Consider the following 23,116-nt stretch of genomic DNA (forward strand, 5'->3'; position numbering starts at 1 on the left):
ATACTCTGTTGCTAAACAAGTAATGATATTTTTATCAAAACCAATGGTACACAAATTAGGGTGACCCGGTTTAGGTGTTTGGTATAGAAAACCGAAAACCAACAAAATCGCACGAGATGCTTATTGAAACTGAACCAATTATAAGATCTGGACATTGTTCATTTACTGCTTACTTTACTTACTATTTTTTTTAACTAGAAAATAAGAATATGGGCATTCACTTACTCAATCTGCATAATCCCACGGCGAAAGTACTTTCGATTAGATGATGTTGACTGCTGCTGGTGATTTCTGGTTTGCCGTAGTTGGTATTGTTATGTTTTGGTGTATAGGAAGGAGATGAGCACGCATTGAGAGTTATTTGGAACTGTTTTATTTATGCATTGCTTATGACTATCATAGGTGTGCTTACAAGTATGAGAGATCACTTATACTAATAACACAGTTGTAATTTATTGTATGTAATATGTAAAATGGATTAAGTCAAATATATAACAATTACTCCCCCCAGAAAATTCAAAGTTGAAGGTAGTAAATAGATATACATACCCCTCATACCAATTGCGGATATTATTCGAATGTTCGGCACAACTGTCGAAAACGATATCACATTCGAAGAATTGGCAAATGTTTTTCGGGTGTACACAAGCACGTTGTTCTTTTGTTCGTCAAAAGTTTAAAAACGATATCGTTTTCGAACATTTGGCGAATGTTTTTTCTTCACAAGAAAAATTGTTTCGAGAAACATTTTTTACTTTGAAAATTTTTTTGTTTCAAAAAACAAATTTATAATTTTTTTAAAAAATTCCCATTTGCTTTTTTCAAATAATTTCGACATAAATGCTACGTATAATATAGACAATAAGTGTTGATAAAGACAACATATGAGTAGGTTGCCAAACACAACACAACAATGTTTATCAACAGTTACATATCGAGTCGCAAACATAAAGAAATAAAAACGGAAAAGGTACATAACAGAAACATCAAGAAACTCCACAAAAAATGTTTTTCGCCACTATCGTAAAACTATCATCTTTTATTCGGTAATAATATTATTAACGATATTCGAATTCGAAAGTTTTCCTGCCACAAACTGAGCGACGAATGAATCGTTTTCAATTCGTTCTCGTGTGTCGTTTTCGAACAAAATATCCGCAAAACTATCGAAAAACATTCGAAAACGGATCGTTTGCGATAGCAATGGTATGGGGGGTATATACATATTGATTTGAAAATTAAGGCAAGAATATTTTGAAATGAATATACATATTATTTACGAAAATGTTCAGGTGAATAACGAGATATTTCTTTTCTCCTTCCTGTACTACGGCTTGTTGTTGGATATTCGATTACTGGCTCTTCTGCTGTTTGTAGATGTTGATTAGGCTGCTCGGCGATTTCAGGTTGAGATTCAATAACAACAGGCTGTTGACATGGTGATGAAATGCATAAGTAGGGTAAATGCACCAGTAGTCGGCACTTTAAGGATTCTCGCATCTTCAGCCGTATGTCATTCCGAGTCTAAATATCCAATCAAATTAAATTTAAGTTGTTATGATTCGTTATTTTGTGTAGTTTTAGATTATATAAACAATTTTTTTGATTATTTCTGTTCAACATGCAAAAAATACAATTTTAGTGAAATACTGCTTTTTCACCAGTAGTCGGCACCATTCCCCAATAGTCGGCATGATATGATCCAGTAGTCGGCATGTTATATTTAAATAAAGAAAAAATGCATACTTTACATTTTTTTCTTAAATATTTGAAAGAACAATAGCTTAAGCATTAGGTATTTATACATTTCTAGTTTATTATATACATTTCTATTGATTTTACTTCAAAAAATAAGGAAATTTTAACATATTGTTTAAATAAATTAGTTCGTAACCAATAGTCGGCATCTATTACCCAGTTGTCGGCACCGCACAACGTACGCACTTCAAATCATGGCTAATATTGCTTAAAATCGCTAAAGTTCCTTTCATATTGAAACTATTTTTTTTATTAATTAGCCTTTAAAGTATTTCTTTAGTATTTTTTATAATTTTTACCTAAAAGTAATCGATAAAAATCAATGTTTATAACCCCATGCCGACTTCAGGCAAATTTTATATTTTTTTGTCCCTAAAGTCGGCATCAGCAAAAATTGCACAATTAAAAATATTTTTTAAAAATTTCTTTTTCTAAAGTGTTCTTTTAACTGTTCTCTACCTATATAACAAAAATGTTGTGGAAAATTTCTTCATTTTAAAATAATTACAGGGCTTATAAGGTTAACATCTCCACAATTTTTTTCTTAAGAAACATGAATTTTCGGTTGTGGTGAAAAACCCGCACTGACAAAAACTTAAATTTCGATATATTTAATTGGTCCTAGCTCAATGAAATTTTATATAAAGATAGCTGACAATATTGTTGAAGCATTTTTAAGATTATTTTCCTATTTTGTTTTCTTAATTTTTAGTTATTTGAGTTCAAATTCAAAAGGTGCCGACTACTGGTACATGCCGACATTAGGTGCACTTACCCTAATTAGGGCTGAAGTTATTCTGTAGTTGCTGGCGAAATTCGTTTGAATGTCTTGGCTTCATCTGATTAATATGACGTTTGTACTGACCATTAGGAGTATTGATGATAAACAACAGTTTACCGAGTTGTTGTTTGATAATTCCTGGTATCCATTTTCTTCCTCTTCCAAAGTAGCGAATATATACAGGTTGATTGATGTAATACTTGGAAGTTGTTGATTTTGGCGATTTTTCATAGAGTTGAGACCAAATTGTTTTTACAGGTCTTCCACGAATAAGTTCTGCAGGAGATTTACCAGTTTCATTCGGCATAAAACGATATGTAGAAAGATATTTATGTACCGCATGTTTCAATGATAAGTTGTCATCTAAGTTCTTTCTAACTGCTGATTTAAAACTTCTTACGAAACGTTCGGCTAATCCATTTGATGCTGGATGAAATGGAGCTGTTGTAATATGTTTTATATCCAGATTGGAGCAAAATTGTTTGAATTCATCAGAAGTGAGTTGAGGACCATTGTCGCTGACTAGTGTGTCTGGAATTCCTTCAATTGAAAAAATTGCTGATAATACTGCTATTGTATCTTTTGCTGTAGTAGTAGACATCTGCGTCACGTAAGGAAATTGAGAAAATGCGTCTACGCATATGAGCCACATGGAGTTGAAAATAGGCCCAGCAAAATCGATGTGAATACGTTGCCAAGATTTGGTTACTGTTGTCTTGCATAGTTGACCTACTGAAGGCAATTGATTTTCGTTTTGGCATATTGCTTTCGTGCGAATATTTGCTTTAAAGTCGGTTACGGTACTCAGGGAGGGATCAAAAACTGATTTGAATTTATTACACAAGTCTTTAATTTTAATTTATGTGTGGCTAAATTTATTATTGACACTGAAGCACCAGAATCCAATTGAAACTTTATTGTTTTGTTGCAAATTTTTAATTCAATGTACATTTTTGAATTACTGTTCAAAATTCCACCATTAATTCCATAAATTGTTTCAACACTGTCTATTTCATTATGTGATCGATGTTTCTTTTTCACTGTTCTTATTTTGTTTTGTCCTAGTTGACAAACACACGGGAGAGATATGTCCCTTTTTATTACACTTATTACAAGTGGCATTTCTAAATTTACACTCTTCTCTTGTATGCGAACGATAACAACCAGAGCACGATTTTAGTTTGTTTTGACTATTATTGTTTCTTTTTGATTTGTCACTGTTTCTATTTTTCGCTATGTTGACGTTTATGTGATGATCACTGTTATTCTCCTTCATCGCTGCTACTGTTTTAGTTGTTGCTTCGTACGATTCTGCTATCAACAGAACATCTACTAAAGTTGACTGCTGCTTCTGTAGAGCTGCTGCGCGAACTTGCTGCTGTAACATGATGTGAAATTCTAAAATGTTCCGTTATCTTTGCCGTTAGCTCGCTAAAATTCTTGTCGTCTAGGTTGGATGTACCAAATAAACTTTTTAGCAATTCAAATAATTCCGTACCAATCCATGACAAGAAAAATGATTTTTGTTGATCCGGCTGATCAACATTGTAAGCAGAAAAATGTTGATTTAGCTGCTGCAAATATGAGTTCCAATTTTGGCTGTCTTTATTAAATGCGTGAAAAGCTCGCACTGCTTTGCTGTTGGATGATGGAAATTTGTCCATCATATTTTGCATCCACTTTTGTTGTATAATTGTATATTTTCACTTGAACTCGCGTCGTTTGGCATTTTGTTAAAAATTATTTTTTTTGTTGTTAGGGCACTAGCACTAAAGAAACAAACGACCGGTCAAACAATTTTTTTTATCCTCGTCGCCACTGTTATGTTTTGGTGAATAGGAAGGAGATGAGCACGCGTTGAGAGTTTTAATTATGCATTGCTTATGACTATCATAGGTGTGCTTATAAGTATGAGAGATGACTTATACTAATAACACAGTTGTAATTTATTGTATGTAAAATGGATTAAGTCAAATATATAACAGGTTTGAATCTGGTGATGAGGCTTTTTATTTTGTTCTCTTTTAAATGGATCTGCTATGGAAATAGGAGTATGTTGTTTACCAAAATTATTATAATTGTTAAAGTCGCTGTAGGCGATCTTTTTTGGTAGATGCTGCAGATGTTAAAATCCAAAACTCTCATAGTGTAACAGTTTGAAGATTTGACACTCTCAGCAAATACAGTGACCGTTGGCCAATGCACAAAAGGAAAAAAAAAACAAAGTATTCTGATAGTAATGATCATTAATATGAAATAAATTTTACCACCATTTTGTGCACTGGACAACGATCAAACAAAACACAACGGTACCAACTTATTCGTGTACTCTTTGTTCCCGAATTTCCTACGATTCCACCTTTTTTGCAAAGTTTCTGTTACTTAATGAATAATTATTAATATTCTGATGCGGAATTGAATATTTTAGCTATGATTTGACAAATCTTAGAGTAAAAGTATACACTGATAAGCCGATTTAGGGATCGCCACTTAAACTATTTAGATCATTGACTGTTTTTTCAGTTTTTTTTTTGTTAAAGATGATCACACTTGTCGACAAAGTATGATCACGATGATTCTGCTCACAGATACGCAGATGCCAGTTTTGGTGTCTCGTTAATTTTTTCAAACAAATAAGTGAATACCTGATTAATACAAGAATGACTGTTGTAAAGGGCTCCGCACTTCCTTCTGCATATTTTTGTATTTCCAACACTCAGTATAGTTGTTTTATATGGGAAACCTGAGATTGCCACGACAGAGGTTCTTTGCGCAAGAAATGAAATTAGTTTGTAACTTTTCTGATGTTTAGAGCGCGACGATCAATACCAACTGATCTAATTGAGCAGCAAAGGCAATCAAAAGAACCGATGTAATGCGAGAATTGATGAAATGGTATTATCATGCATTACTCTTTCTGTCGTGTCCACAGAAAGCTGTTGCTGCTGTTAACAGACCTAATCAACACATTTCTGATTAGAAGACAATAAGTAACAGCCTCATAAATCGAAAAACGATTCACTGATTTTATACAAAATTTCTGCTGAGTAATGATTGTAGAATACTTCCTCAGCCTACCAGATCCTAAGGAAACTGTTTCAGAAGAATTATATAAAAAGACGTGATTCACAATATCAATTTAAACTCACATGACAGACGATGATAGCGAAAACAAATTATTAGCAGGTTTTGCATATAATAAAGGCAAAGAAATCATTTACCAGATTTTATGACGAGATACCAAACAGGATTGACTTTAGTAATGCCACAAATTAATATAGGCATCAAAGGCTTAATGAAACAAAATGGACGAGCATTTTCAATTTTTGTTAATCGAAACCTCGGTCAATGTCTCGCTGAGTGTTTTCCTTCCAGCCAGAAAGGGAAAACCTATTAACACATAAGGAAAAACTTCAACGAGTAAATGCTACCAAAAGAAACAATTTGATATGTAGATGGCGCAAAAAGCCAAAATTAGCTCAATTAGCATTAAAAAATCACAAACACAAAAATCAATATTGCTTATTTCCGGCTACGAGCGCTACTACAACGTTTATACCTCTCTGCAGGGGAATGGTTTGCTCAAAGTCCTCTCCTGGACCACCCTGTTTACTTCCCCGTTGTAAACTTTTTGTGTTATATTAAGAATTAGTATAATTTTTAGCTTTTCTTAATTTATAATAATAAATGTAAATTGTTCCGTATTTTAGGTCTCCTTATGGCTCTTCCCAGGAATCGAATTATAATTTTAACCCCAATTCATCACAATCTGGACGCGGTACAGACCTTGTAAGTACTAGTAATGAATTAACGTTATTATTACATTATTGTATTCAAAACTGAATACATGCAAACTTGTTATCCAGGATTTGTCTACATTTATTCATTTAATAAATCCATCGTATGAAAATGTCTCCAATCAGTATTGCGATTCTGTCCGTAATTCATTGTTCAGACATGGGCAACAATTGTTAGCTTTTGAAATTTTATTTTTGAGCTTTATTTTCACATTCTGTGGAGGTGGTAAAAAAACTAGCAAGCTTGAGAACAAAATGTTGATTACAAGACAATAAAATTATATTAAAATGTATTTTAATTCATGTTATCAAAGTATTTCCTTCTTAGCTACAATTACGCTAATTTGCACTGCTACAGTATTTTCTTTAATTGCATTTCGATAGGGCTTGCGGTTTCCAAACAAAATTGTGAAAACCTCAAAAAGCCCTAAAAATGTGAACTTTGACCGCAATTTATTTGAAAATCCCTCCGGTGATTATACCCTCAGCCTATAGGCCAGAAAGGGTATATGAAGAAAGGACAAAATTTTTTAGTTTTCCATAAAAAAAAAATTAAAATTTTTTTTTTAAGCTACATGAAAGATTTTTGGTACATAGATTGGGAAAAAAATGCCATTCTTAAATCTGTTCGTGATACTAATTTTGGTTGTTGAGCGCAAAAGTTATGGCGGTTTCAATTCTGATAAAAAGAAAAAAATCTTTAAAAGACTCTAATCATTATATTGAGAAACTCTCTTAATTAGGGGCTCCCTACATACTATATGTTTACTGAGGTCCCATAACTTTAGTGAAAAAGTTGTGCATTTTCGCGGAATTTAGGAAAGAATTCCAAACAATTGGTAGTTTGCAACTTGTTTTAATAAAATTCAACCTGCTTATGCCTCTGAAAAATATATAAAAAATATGTACGTAATCTATACATCGCGAAGATTCAAATGAAACCAAAACTATACAAATCCGTTTAGTGGTCTTCATATAATAGCGAAAACAAAAAAATATATTGAGGAAATTTATAAAATTTTTGTAAGAGAAAATATTTATTAAAATTTATTTTGTGAGTTAGTTGAACAAAATTTAAGAAAAATAGGTCGGAGTTTTTCTTCTATTTTAGTTAAATTTCACGCAATAAATCACATTTTTTATTCTAATCACTTCTCGAAAACACGCTAACATCTAGCAGAAGATATGGATATCTTTCAAATAAATGTTGGGTTCCTTTAAATGGGGTATAATCTTGAAATAAAATTGTATCTGGTAATGTTCATTTTGAAATGCGTGTAAAGCGCGAAATCCTCAAAATCACTTGATGCGCATGCGGTTTACCAATACAGCGAATTCTTCTCTTTTAATTTGTACACATTTGCCAGGATTTACTTTGGCCGCTAAGATGTAGCACCGTCTGCAGTTTAGTGTGCAACAAACTGTATAACGCTTGTATTTTGCACAAAGTGCATACACTTTTTATGCGCATCCGATTTCACTATCAACCGTGAAAAAATACATCGATCTAAACATATTTTAATAAAATCCATCAAGAACCGTGGATGTAGCATCACACAGTATTTTTTGGATAAATCGGATACAGCTCCCACGCCACTAAATTTTTCAAACCGCTGTTTTCGCACAAACGCGAGTGATGATTCACTTTCTTCATTGAAATGGAAACGATCCACATAAAACGCGAATTAGTCAGCGATATTTTGAAAAACATTTTTCGCAAATTTTTCAATTTTTGCAGTAGCCATTTCCGCCGTTCTAGTAGATGGATTTTTATGATCTGTGATTCATATGATCCGGATCGTCGAAAAACTAAAATATCGCGGGGTACCAGCACACTCAAAACGATATTGTAAATACTGCACCCAAAAAATAGGTTTTTTAGAAAAAATATCACACTAAATTTTGGCCTTTGGCAGTAGATTACTCTGCTGCTGTGTGGGCTACATACTCAATATACATATCAGATTATGCGAAATCGCGAGTTCTTTAATCCTATAATTGGTTTTTCGAAATATCCCAATGCGCGTCCCAGTTACATAAAAAATACAAAAAACACCTGAAATCCGGCTTCAAAATGTCAGCATCCATAAAAGGTGGATGCAGTGGAAATTTTGGAAAGTGATACATTAGAAGTGTAATCTTCATTTTGTATTCTCCTACTTTTACTTTGGACAGATGTCCGTCATTTGAATGGTTTAATCAGAAATCGAATAGCAATGTAAAAAACCTGTTTAGCTTCAACGTGTTTTTACCTATGTCTTTTCCTTTACGCGGTCGTAACTACCACCTAAATTAAATTTTTTTGCTAAATTTTTGAGCTTTGTACAAAAACATCTAAAATAATCCAGCAATAGTCATAGTTACTGGTAAACTACAATAGTTCGCGTATTATAATAGTGCAAACCTTGGCTTCATGGAAACTAAAAAATTTTGACTTTTCCTCATATACACTTTCATACGGTCAAAATGTGCCTCATCGAAATAATGGTTTTAGACCCCAAGTATGTTTGGACGAAATGTGTTTCAGACAATTTGGAGTTGATTTAGCAATGTCCGTCCGTCTGTCTGTCTGGCTGGCTGGTGCGCACGATAACTCCCGAACGGATGAACCAATTAGGTTCAAATTTTGACTTTCGTAATACTTTGTCCAAACTTAGTTTAAGTTCGAAGATGAGCTATAGCGGTCCACTCCTTCCGGTACCTCCCCCACAAAAGTTCCAAAATGTTCGGAAATTTTGTGGGCATGATAACTCTTGAAGGCAGTAACCCATTTGGTCCATACTTTGCACATCGTGAAATTTCTACCAGACTTAGATGAGGTTCCAATATGGACTCAATCAGTTCACTCCTTCGGGTACCTCGCACACAAAATTGCTGATAAGTTCAGTTTAGTACCTGCACTCGAATCGCTTTGATTTTTGTTGCAACAACTTGTATTCACTTCCCCCCATACGACGGTACTAGTTCCATCGGGGGCAAGTCCATACTTCCTGAGAAAATGGCCGGAAAAGTGCAAAAAGCCCCTATGACACCTTGTGTAGTGGTTGGAGCGCATAATAACTCTCGAACGGATTTGTCGATTCGGTCCAAAATTTGGCCTTCGTAATATTTTATCAAAACATAGTTTAAATTCGAAGATGGGTTATATCGGTCCACACCTTCAGGTACCTCCCTCACAAAACTTCGAAAATGTTCGGAAAAATTTTGCGCACGATAACTCTTGAAGGGAGTGACCGATGTAATCTATACTTTGCACATCCTAATATATCTACCAGATATAGATCAGGTTCGAATATGGACTATATTTTTCTACTCCTTCTGGTACCTTTCACACAAAATTTCGAATAAGTTCACTTTAAGACCTGTTTTCGAATCACTTTGATTTTTGTTGAAGCGATTTGCATTCGTTACCTCCATTACGACGGTAAAAGTTTTTTCAGGGGCAAGTCCATATTTCTTGGGAAAACAGCCCGAAATTGGTCCAGAATTTGGTCTTCGTCAAATGATATCCAAACTTAGTTTCATGGTCAATACCGGTCACTAAAATGCTAGGACGATATCACTTGAATGGGGCAACGAATTTGGTCCAAACTTTGGATCTCCTAATATTTTATCAAAATTTAGTTTAACTTCTAAAATGGTCCATATCGGTCCTCCCTAAGGGTATCTGCCCTACCATAGTTCAACATTTGTGTCTTAGTGCAGTTAATTCCTATTCCACATTTTTGTCGGCAAAAGGGCCACAAAATTCTGAAGACACCTTTAATAGATTCGATCTGTCCGGAGGCGAAAGTTTCGCTTCACATTGGCTGAGGGTATATATCTGTCGGCAAAGCCGACTGACACTTCTTTACTTGTTTTTTTTTTTATTTTTGTCATCTATGAACATTGTAGTTTCAGAAACCGCAAAAACTTCCCAGGTATAAGCACCTTTAATTTAAATTTAGTTAAGGCGCACCGTGTACTACGAAGAAAACACCCACAATTAGTTTTTGTACCTTATAACGTTGGTCCACTTTTAAATAAATATGCCTTATTTTAGCAAGACAAAACAATTTTTACATTATTTTTGTGTCACATCCAGATTTTTATTAGTTAGTGGTCTCTTTAAGACCGAATACATCAATTTATAAAGCTAGAAAGGTTACATAATGAATAGGAACAGAATATTTTAATCTAATTTTTATTTGGCACTTGATAAGTTTGGAAAAGGCCTAGGAAATCGTATAACAGGAGAATATAATCTAGAATCGTCCTTAAAAATAGCTTATAGTTGTTAAATTAAATGCATTTTTTTTACTTTTTTGAGTGATTCAGTCTGCTGAAGTCCATAAAACGAGGGCCTGCTGTGAATAACAGCCCCATACCGGACTCATTCATGGAGGTTCCTTAAAACGATATTCTCAAACTAATGGACGATTAACCCCCAGTTTTTGTAAGAATTTTTATTCTTCTCACACGAATTGTCAAATTTTGTAGATCTATTTACTCGCTTTAGAGCAAATGTAGAGCGCTGATTTTTAAATGAGGAATCCTTAATGATATATGGAACGGGTATACGAAAAATTAGATGTGTATGTCATCTGGGGGCTGAGCTATGAATGCCTAAATTATTACGAATATAGACGAACGAACAAAAATAAGTTACAAAAACTGGGGGTAAGTCCCTACGAAGCATAATGTAACAAATTATTAAGTTGGTAATGGTAAGACGGGGTTGGTATTAGAGTTGGCAATCTAGATCCTAGTTCCAAACGGTATGAGTAATGTCAAAATAACGTGTGGAATTACGTATACGCAGTTTTTTCATACAAACAATGTGGACGATTGGAACTAGATCGTTCTATTGAACTAGATTGACAACTCTAGTCTGTATACAGTTCAAGTGTTATTATATAATTGTAATATTTTTTTCTAGGGTTAATTCCGATACAAAACTAACATTTTTCACTTCTGTCGTTTTAAGGAACATTCATAAATGTGGCCAGTATGTGGCCGTTACTCACGGCAGGCCCTCGTTTTATGGACTTCAGCAAACTAAATCACTCAAAAACGTGAAAAAAATGCATTTAATTTATTTTGTATGGGCTTACTATTCTATTTGAAGGATGATTCTAGATTATATTCCCCCGTTATACGATTTCCTAGGCCTTTTCGAAACTTATCAAGTCCAAATAAAAATTAAATTAAAATATGTTCCTAAAATTGTGTATCTTTTCTAGCTTTTTTAAATTTACGTATTCAGTCTTAAAGAGACCCCTAACTAATAAAAATCTAGATGTGACACAAAAATAATGTAAAAAGTCATAATTTTGAGCCTTATTTATATAGCGACGGAATGAGTTGCAATTGTTTTGTCTTGCTAAAATATGGGGTATTTATTTAAAGAACCTATTAAAAGTGGACCACCGTTATAAGGTACAAAAACCAATTGTGTGTGTGTGAAGAACATTTTAATGCTGAAAAACTATACGAAAAATTGGTTTTTACAAATATTATAGCGCTAAAACTAAACTGTATGTGTCAGTTGCAAATGTTTTGTCCGATACTGTATGTGTGTATGTTTGTTGTACAATTTCAAGGGTATTTCGTTTTTAGCTTTTAATGTAGCTTTTAGTTAGAACAATTTTGAATAATGTTTAAATTTCACTTTAGAATAGCTTTTTGATATTTTAATGTGCAATATTAGGCTAGGTTCATTTTAAGTAGATTTAAATATTTAATGGGGAAATGCAATTTAGAATAGTTTATAGGTTTTAGATTTAGGTAATTTTCAGGAATGATTTTTAACTTATTTATATTATTTATGATTTTAACTTTTTAATGTTTTGTGAGTGTATGTACAAATGTGTATGTTTGTTTTACAAATTTATGTTGTTTTAATCTTTTAGCAAAAGTATTGATTTTAACAATTTTTATACTTTTAACAATTTGATGATGAGATCTGGGATTGATGGCAGAGGCTCGTCCATCTGTGAATCGCCGTGGAGAAGTGTATTAAGGACGGTCAGTCAGACGCCAGGTGGCTTCTGGCCAGGCAGTTCCTACAATAACGCCTTCTTTCGACAGTTTCGTACCTTTGAAGCAACGTGAGGCCTAGCAATCGGCGGCAGGAGCTTGAGGGAGTGATCTTCCTGACACAGCCCACAGGCAAACTGCCAATGGCTGAGTCGCTCGCGTTTCTTTGGCTACGGCGTTGGTATGATCAGCTACGTTGTTGAGGCTGTTGCTGTCGTTCGGCTGAGCGGGGACGTGATGGCTGGACTGGCCTGAGGGCACGGTTGCTGGCTGGTGTGTTGCGTTTTTGCAAATAGGCGGCCATATCTGAAAAGAGAGAGGGCGAGTACCAAGATTTTTACAAGTAAGGGGTCCGACTAGTCAGTCGGTAAATAATTTGACGACTTTCGTAATGGGTCGAGTTACTATTCCTCCACTAGTACGTATATCTACAATTCTTATTTTGGTGTCTATCCCGCGATATGTTTTGTCGACTCTTCCTTTTTCCATTCATTGGCAGCCACTCTGTCATCTTTAATTACTATTAAGTCCCCCTCTTTTAGATTGTCTTGCTGATATTTCCATTTTGTTCTACGGTGCAATTCTCTAAGATACTCTAATTTCCATTTCTGACAAAAGTTTTGCGAAATAATCATGAGTCGTTTTCATCTATTAGCAAAGTTTATGTCATCTGACAAATCGGGTTCGGGTGGAGCACGTATTGGAGTGTCAATCAAAAAAATGACCTGGTGTTAGTGATCGTTAGTGAAGCTAGTGAAGATAGCAGAACTAAGTGGTCTCGAATTTAAGCATGCTTCTATCCGTGTAAGAATAGTACAAAATTCCTCGAATGTTGATTTAATTTTTATACCCTACACCACTATGTGGAAAGGGTATTATAAGTTTGTTTTGGGAAAAATTCATGTAACACCGCGAAATATTCGTCGGAGACCCCCAATGTGGTATACCAATCTTCATATATCGACGATATATAGCGATTTTGAGATGTGTGTCCGTCTGTCCATTATAATTTGTAATCAAACTCCAGGCCGCAATTATGGACCGATCATCACGAAAATTGGTATGGAGGTCGGTTTCACATCAGAATAGATCGCTATTTTAATTGGTTATGATCGTGAAATATTTAGCGGGTGAAACGAACCAAAAACATAATTTTTATCCGATTTTGTAGCTGCTCTGTAGGTCCGATCGCCTTGAAATTTTAAATGAGGTAAGAGTATATGACAAAGTAGAAGCATGCAATTTGAGATGGCGGTCAGATAATATTTAGAGGATTAAATGGAAAATTTTTAATATATAGCTTATATCTTTTTTTCCTGGAAGAGTTCGCAATTATAGCTCAATTATCAAGAGATTTTGCACGAGGTACAAATTTAGGTAGAAGAAGATGTTTACAATTTTGCATGATGATCTGATATTATTAAGCGGGTGAAATGGACCATTACTTTTGTATGAAAAATACAAAAAATATTTTTGGTCTATATTTTATGTCCTGGAGGGCATATCCCGGCAAATATATGGAAATAGAACTACTGATCTTCCCCCTGATGCAAATTGCAATCACGTGCCTGCTAGATAACGGGCTTACTTCTTAATATATAATGTGTTTTGTGCAGAGAACCACATTTTCCGCCAATGCTACAAATTGTCCCTATCATGACAGAAGTCCAGTTTTTGCATTATTGCAAATTGCGTGAAGCCATAGCGTATTAATTGTCCAATTGGATTTTTTATACATATATTGCAGCCTGGGGTCGCTTCGCCACCTTTTTCCTAAAATGTTCTCGATGTTAAAGTTCTTTTGAAGTACTACTTTTGGTGAAGGCACCTTGGATGTACACTCACAACCAATTTTTGGGATAAATTGGATACAGCTTCCATACCGCTTAACTTTTTACAACAACTCTAATCTGCGATATGTTCAAAAACATTTTTCGCATTTTTTTAATTTTTGCAGTAGCCGTTTCCGCTGTTCTAGTTGATGGATTTTCACTCTATGATTGATTTATATGATCCGGAACTAAAATATCGCGGGGTACCAGCACACTCAAAAGAATATTGTAAATACTCTACCCAAAAAATAGCTTTTCTAGAAAAAATATTGTACCAAATGTTGGCTTTAGCAGTAAATTACTGTGATGCGGTGTGGACTACATAGTCAATATACATATCAAATTATGGGTAAGCGCGAGTACTTTAATCCTATTATTGGTTATTTGAAATACCCGACGTGTTTACCTATTCTTATTCATTTACGTGGTCACGCAAATTACATTTTGTTGTCAAATTTCTGAGCTTTGTTCAAAAACACTTAATTTGATCATGCAATAGTCATAGTTACTGGTAAATTACAATAGTTCGCGTATTATAATACACTGCACCCCGGTTAACTACCTCCCATAAAATTCCAAAAGAATGAGGCAGTTATGCGGGAAAGGCAGTTACGAAAACCCCGCATAGCTACCTCATATGGGTAGTTATAAAAATCTCATCTCAACCTTACGAAAATGACAACAATTAGAACATAATAGTCAAGAAACAAAACAGTGTATAGTAGAATAGTTCATTTCAAGTCTAAAAATATATAAGTTATATTATTTAACCAACAACCAATTTAGTCATCAGTGAGCATAACATAGCACTGGACATCTTCATCACAATTCAGGTACACCAGTGCGGGTAATAAACCGATAAAAGTATTATTAAATGTTCCTTTTGGGGAAAATATTTGACGGGCAAATATCCGAATTGGGTACTTATAGAAAAGTAGTAAACCGGGACAGTTTGAACTCATTTATATGAAAAAACTTTGGGGATTTATGTTGTGGGGCAATTAAACGGGAAAGGCAGTTAAGCAGAGAGGTAGATAACCGGGGTGAAGTGTAGTGCAAACCTTGGCTTCATGGAAACGAAATTTTTTGTCTTTCACTCATATATAAGTTTATATCACAATGATATCACCCTGAAAAACATGGCACAAGTGCGCAATTTTTGGACGATAGATCTTCAATAATTTCACAATTGTCCCTTTGACAATTTTTATATAGCATTTGTAGTGTTCAATAAATTGGAGGAGTGTCATTGTAACTGGGAATATTTGTACTCCAAAAAGGAACCTGATGTTCAAAGAAAATTGCACAAACATTTCCTGGCCAGGCAACATAAATTGTTCAACCTCTCAGCAATGTTGGCGACATTTTCTGAGTACTTCAGCCATTTCTCTACAAGTGGTATCTTAGGACACGCCGTTCGTACTCGGCCATATCATTGAACCAATATGAAACGGGGTGCCACATTGATATGAGAGAAGAGAATTTGTTTCATAAAGGAATTTTGATTTGTTGAAACCTAATTCCCAGGGGTAGTGGTGTAGGGTATCACATGGTCGGCCCCTTCCGACTATAGCCTTTGCTTACTTGTTGGAATTGATTTTCGTAAATGTGTCTTTAAAGATTTAACGTCTGCCTCCCAGAGGCCACCCATATGGGGCGTGCCAGGAGGAATGAATTTCCAACTAAGATTATTTTGGATGTTTTGGTGAATGACTGAGTTTTGAAGGGCTTTTACAAAATCGAGTCGATCTTTTAGTAAGAGTTCTGCGGCTCCAACAATATTGGTTCCATTATATGAGTAAATACATGCTGGTCATCTCCAACGACCAACAAATCGCGAAAATGCTGCTAAAAATGATTGAGTTGATAAATCGCTGCTGGCTTCAAGGTACATGGCTTTTGTCGCAAAACAGACGAAAACACATACATAGCCCTTAGTGATAAAACAAGCTCTACCAGTGAAGTTTTTGATGTTGAATGGGCCAGCGAAATCAACCACTGTTGTGTTGAATGGGCGTGACAACAATGTCCTTTCTGTGGCAGAGATGCTATTTGCTTTTGAGCATGACTTTTGTACAATATACAAGGTTTGCAGTTGTTGACAACCTTTTTATCAACGGCTTTAATGTGAATATCCAGAATTCAGATCTCAAAATACGTGTGAGTACTGGTTTCCACCGTGTAACGTTACTTTATGTAAAAATTCAACTTCGGATTGTACGGCAGAATATTAGGCGATTGTACGAGCCTACCATATGCGCGCATAATGCCTATTGCAGCTATAAATGTGTTCAAGTTTAGCAAAGAATTGCATGGTAGAATTTGGCTAGAATTTCTGGGTTCGTATAATGGCGGCTCATTTTCCGTTTTGAATCTCCTCGGCGGTAAGCTTCTGCGATGAAACTCGTAGATGCCGTATATTTTCACCAATATTTCGCCAAAATCTCAAGGCATAAGCATATGTCCGATAAAGTTTTGACAGAGATGAAAAATTCTGCAAAGGATCTTCATATCCAGAATTTTTACAGTTTTTGCTTAGAGATTAGTTTCTTCATTAACTTCCTTTAATGGCCAAGTAGCTTTCTGTAATTTTAACCAGTGCGGGCCATGCCACCATAACTGATGACTATTTAATTCATTAGGTGAGCAACCGCGACTGAAAATATCTGCTGGGTTATCCTCTGAGTCGATGTGATGCCAATGTTCGTTCCCCACATTATCTAAAAGATCAGATATTATATTTTCGACGAAATTTTACCAATGACAAGTTTGAGATTTGAAGATCTTTTAAGATTGTATGGGTCAATTCGTCAATTCGATTTTCCAACCCTAATGTACAAGGCGGCTGCGTAGGCACTCTCTGAAGTGCGCAAAATCCATGTTTGTTTGGTGAGAAATTAATTCATCTTGGCAACTATTTTTAACGAAGTTTTTCCAATTTACCATTGTAAGGGGTTTTAGAATATCATCCCAGGTTATCTTATCAAGCCATACATGTTGCATGACTAACTTCGCTACCACAACAATAGGCGCGAGCCAGCCACAAGGATCGAATAATTTTGCGATCGTTGAAAGCATTTCTTTTTTTGTATAAGAATTTCCATTATTTTCCATATCTGCTGGTTTGAATGTGATGAAATCTCTTGAGATATTCGAACGTATCACCAAGGTTTTTGTAGATGCATCATCAGAAATATCGAGTAAGTTTACAGGAAGTAATTTTTCTGCTGGTAAATCATTAACAACTTGCGGGTCATTTGCTGTCCACTTCATTAACTCGAATCCTGCAGTTTCCATTGCATATATTAGCTCTTTCCTAGTATTGATTGTTTCTTGTAGTGTGTGTCCACCGGCTAACACATCATCGACATATAAACTCTCCAATATTATTTTTGATGCTACAGGGTGACTGTCCTTTACATCTTCTGCTAGCTGCTGGATCATTGAGAAATTTTTTAAATAGAATCCTTTGGAATTGAGTTTGCTTGGGGTCCAATAATATTTGCCGGTAAATTTTTGTCACATCGGCATTAAAGACATATTTGAAGAATCTCCATTTCAGTACATGTAACACAATATCCTGTTGTAAGATTGGTCCAGCAAATAAGTTATCATTCAGGCTCTTCTTGTTTGATGCTGTACTCGAAGCATTGAAAACAACCCTAAGTTTCGATGTGATCTTGTCGGGTGTGATAACAGCATGATGATGTAGGTAATAGTCCGGAGCTTTGCTGATGTCCTGTGCAGAAATCTTTCGCATGTGTCCTAGCTCAAGATATTCCAGGATAGTTTTGTTATAAAGTTCCTTAATTTACGAGTTTTCATAACTTTTCTTTTCATCCTGCAGATTTGCGCCAGTGCTATATTCCTCGAATCTCCAAGCTCTTCGCACTTTTTAAAGGGTAGGGTAACTACGTATCGACCATCTGGATTTCTTCGAGTGGTTTCCATGTAATTTTGTCGCAAAAGGTATCATCCTCTGACTTCAAAACCTGTTTTGTGGTCTCTTCTACCTCCAAAAAACGTGTTAATATTTTCTCTAGAGCAATTGTGTTGCAAAGAGCAATTTGTCGTTGTTTCTGTGATCCATCTATCAATGATCCTCCAACAATCCATCCAAAAACTGTTCTTTGCGCTAAAAGAGAACCAATTGATTTCATCGGAGATCCAATTGTAAAAATAAGTGGGCCTATATCCATTCCAATTAAAATATCGATTGGTTGACTGACATAAAATTTAGGATCTGCTAACTCCATATTTGTGGCATCTCTAAGCTGAGTCTTATCCAAATTATATGGCGGCAATTGGGACGGTAACGATTTTAACCCAGGTGCCCAGACTTCGACTCGTGATCGTTTAATGTTTCCGCAACAGGCTGATTTATGCCTGAAATGTGTACAAGATTCTTTCTTGTTGGCAAACTTTGCCGATTTTTGAGTATCTCTGTAATAAATTTCGACTGAAACCCAGAGTCAATTATTGCTCTGGCGTCATAAAATTGTCCATTGGTTTCAATTTGTACAACCCCGTAAAAACTAAAGTTTTCCTGAATTTAGTTTGGAGAGTCAAAGTAGTAATGTTTGTGGTTCTTCATTCGATGTGGAATGTATGAACTTTGTGAGAGCTGCAGCACCTGTAGATTTGCGCCAGTGCACACTGGTCCCAACCTGCGACAAAAATAGAAAAATCGATATCAGCAAATCTCTGCGACAATTCAGCAAATTCCAGCACTGTTTTTGTAATTTATAACGGTATTTAACAAAACAAAACCGAAGAAGTTGACATTTACGTATGATCTCTTAAAAACTTTAAAAACATCAGTAAGGCTGTGACTTCTTACAAGGCAAGTAACTCAAAATTGAAAGGATAAAACTATTTCTTTTTTTTACATAAAATGTACACATAAAAATGTGTACACATTATTCGCATAAAATGTGCTGCAAATCACATTTTTTGTAATACTTTTTTGTGGATTTTTTTCCAAGTCCTAAAAATTTAAGTTGTGTTTTACTAACCTCGCCACTCTCCAAATTTTTTGAAGAATATTCGAAATAGTGTCGAGTTTACAAAAATTTGGTTCCAGCTGCATATTTTTGCATTTCCGTGTGTGACATTAAAAATACTGACGATGCCTCTGGTCGTTTGAGCGAATATGCCGCATTACTGTATTCTCAGTTTCTTCTTTGTTTTGTGTTTTAATTGTTTGTTTTGGTTTTTTCTTTAACGATTTAGACATTTTTGTTTTGGAATCTACTTATGAGAGTATTTTTATACCCTATACCACAATGTGGAAAAGGGTATTATAGGTTTGTTTTGGTAAAAATTCATGTAACACCACGAAATATTCGTCGGAGACCCCCAATGTGGTATACCAATCTTCATATCTCGACGAGATAAAGCGATTTTGAGATGTGTGTCTGTCCGTCCGTCCGTCCGTCTGTCCATTATAAATTGTAAACACGCTCCTGGCCGCAATTATGGACCGATCGTCACGAAATTTTGTATGGAGGTCGGGTTCAGATCAGAATAGATCCCTATTCTTATTGGTGATGATCGTGAAATATTTAGCGGGTGAAATGGACCAAAAACATAATATTTATCCAATTTTCTAGCGGCTCTGTAGGCCTCAATAATAGTCTGATCCACGCGTAATTTTAAATAAGGTAAGAGTATATCACAAAGGAGAAGCTTGCAATTGGAGATGGCGATCGGATAATATTTAGAGGGTTAAATGGACCAAAACTTTTGTATAAAAATTGTGAAAATTTTTAATATACAGCTTATATCTTAATTCCTGGAAGTGACATTCCGGACAAGTGAGATATACTTGAAAGTGGAACGCTAGACCTTTCAATTGATTCCAATTATGTTGGTGTACATGATCAGATAACAGAGTTACAGTCTAATATATTCCGTTATTTGTTTGTAGTGTAATAATAAACTCGCTAGAAGTCGCAATTATACATCAATAGTCAGGAAATTTTGCACCGGGTAAGAGTACAGGTCGAAAAAGATACCTAAAATTTTGAATGATGATCTGATATTCTTTAGCGGGTGAAATGGACCATTACTTTTGTATGAAAAATATAAACATTTTATTTTTGGTCGATATTTTAATTCTTTGAGGACATATATATTTCGCAAAGTAGCCTACATATGGAAAAAATACTGATCTTTCCTCTGATGTAAATTGCAATAAAGTTTTTGCTAGATAACGGGCCTACTGCCTAATATATAATGGGTTCTGTGTAGAGAACCACATTTTTATCCCATGCTACATATTGTCTCCAAAAGTTCGTCCTATACCCCTTATGTGGTATGCCAAAATTCATACCTCGACGAGATAAAGCGATTTAGCGATGTGTGTCCGTCCATTAAAAATTGTAAACAAGCTTAAGGCCGCAATTATGGACCGATTGTAACGAATTTTTTAAGGAGGTTGTGTTCGGGCCAGAATAGAAATGATTAGTTTTTGGTGATGATCGTGAAATTTTCAGGGGATGAAATGGAACAAAAACAAAATTTTAACCAATTTTGTAGCGGCTCTGTAGGTCAAAGTAATAACCCGCAAAATTTTAAACAAAGTTTTAGTTTATGATGAAGAAGAAGCGTAAAAACCAACGTGAAGATCAGATAATACTTAGCGGGTTAAATGGACTGAAACGTGTGAAATTGGTAAAAATTTCAATAACGTAGCGGTTAAACAACGGAAGTAGTAGTACTACGTAATTGGGTTTCAATACATTTTAGTTTGTGTGAACTAAATTTTCCTTTCCTGCTACAAAAATGTCTTTGTCATGCTAGATAACTTTTTGGTTTTGGTCATAAGTATTATAAATTACATCTCTGATATTTGATAATTAAATTTTCACAATCATTGAAAAGAAGTTCCGTGGAGAGCGATTGTCCAGGGATAGTGGTATAGGGTATCCCATGGTCGGCTCCGTCCGACTATAGACTTTTCTTACTTGTTTACATTTGTATATTTTTGATATATGTATGATGCTACATATAATATGAAAAACAAGTAAAAAATGTAAAGTTCGGTATAATTTGTTTCCTTTTCTGTCCACGATACCAGTCGGAGACGTTTTTTGACCACTAAGAACTCTAAATAGCAAATTACAACCAATTCGGACCGAAAATGTAGATAAAAACTTCAAAATACCTGAAACAGGGAAATACCGTAATATGAGGGCTATACCGAAACCTGCACCTAAGACCAAAATTTTTGGCGCAGAAGGGTTTTGATCGTTGAGAACTCCAAATAGCAAATTACAACCAATTCGGACGTAAAATGTTGATAAAATCTTCAAAATACCTGAAATCGGGAGATACCGTAATATGAGGGCTATACCGAAACCTGGACCTAAGACCACAATTTTTGGCGCAGAAGGTTTTTGATCATTGAGAACTCCAAATGGCAAATTACAACCATTTCGGGCCGAAAATGTTGATAAATCTTCAAAATACCTGAAATCGGGAGATACCGTAATATGAGGGCTATACCGAAACCTGGACCTAAGACCACAATTTTTGGCCCAGAAGGTTTTTGATCATTGGAAAACCCTAATACCAAAGTACAGCCAAATAGGGCAGAAAATGTAGATAAAAGCTTCAAAATACCTGAAATCGGGTGGTATTTTTTACTTATTTTTAGCATATACTGAAAAAATCAGACTGATCCGACGATTATAAATACATATTTTTGTCACAACTTCCCATACAAGTGGGACCACTGTGCAGTGCTATATTCCTCGAATCTCCAAGCTCTTCGCATTTTTAAAGGGTAGGGTAACTACGTATCGACCATCTGGATTTCTTTGAGTGGTTTCCATGTAATTTTGCTCGCTAAAGATATCATCCTCTGGGGTTTCTTCCACCTCCCAAAAACGTGTTAATATTTTCTCTAGATCAATTGTGTTGCAAAGTGTAATTTGTCTTTGTTTCTGTGATCTATCTATCAATGATTTTCCAACAATCGATCCAAAAACTGTTCTTTGTCTGTTCTAGGAGAGAACCAATTGATTTCATCGGAAATCCAATTGTAAAAATAAGTGTAAATATGGAATGGTTGGCTGACATAAAATTTATGATCTACTAACTCCATATTTGTGGCATCTCTAATTTGAGTCTTATCCAAATTATATGGCGGCAAATTGGACGGTAACGATTTTAACCCGGGTTGGGATCGACTCGTGATCGTAATGTGAAAACGCAAGATCTATTTGATGTTTCCGCAACAAACTTAGCAAACATGCCAAGCTTAGCCCATTTTTGAGTTTCTCTGTAATAAAGGTCCTCATAAAATTGTCCATTGGTTTCAATTTGTACAACCGCCTAAAAACTGAAGTTTTCCTGAATTTTGTTGGAGAGTCAAAATAGTAATGTTGGAATGTATTATATATATATATATATATATATATATATATATATATATACTTTTATTAGTATTTTTAATTACATAAATAAAATAAGTTATGTTTTTATATACATTAAAGACTTTTTCTCCGTATTCAAAGTGTTGTTTTATAATTAATATTTAAATGCATACATACAGAAGTGCGTAAATTTCATGAAATTGTGTCTAAAATCGCAACTTAAAATGTGTACGTTTTTTAACAACAGAAAAAGTTTACAGTGTATCGTTCCTTGCCTTCAGCATATTAAAAAGATTAACATTCAGTTCATAATTATGTCGTTTATTATTCATTTCCTCTAACGTTCCCTTGGTAATTGAATATAATTTGTTTGGGTGCATAGTGCGTGTAATGGTTTAACCCCATTCGAACAAGACAACTAAGTCCATAATAATCTTTTATGCTTCGGTTCCATTCTAGTACCAAAATCTTTTAGGGGATCACAGGTAGGAGACTAGGATGTCGACTGAAGAAAATTGTGATATTAAGCGCTACAAATTATATACGAAT

General features: G+C 34.9%; 1 protein-coding gene across 3 annotated transcripts in view; it reads left to right on the forward strand.

The window, feature by feature from the left end:
- The window catches only part of Rbcn-3A (rabconnectin-3 alpha), a 696,059-nt gene that overhangs the window by 545,351 nt on the left and 127,592 nt on the right, over nucleotides 1-23,116 (forward strand). For all 3 annotated transcript variants that reach the window (XM_073979377.1, XM_073979376.1, XM_073979378.1), the window contains one exon: nucleotides 6,250-6,328. In XM_073979377.1, the coding sequence (XP_073835478.1) occupies nucleotides 6,250-6,328 (79 nt within the window). The remainder of the gene's footprint in view (nucleotides 1-6,249; nucleotides 6,329-23,116) is intronic.

The sequence above is a fragment of the Musca autumnalis genome, unplaced genomic scaffold (assembly GCF_047663935.1).
Source record: "Musca autumnalis isolate F117 unplaced genomic scaffold, ASM4766393v1 scaffold_3, whole genome shotgun sequence".
Classification (NCBI taxonomy): domain Eukaryota; kingdom Metazoa; phylum Arthropoda; class Insecta; order Diptera; family Muscidae; genus Musca; species Musca autumnalis.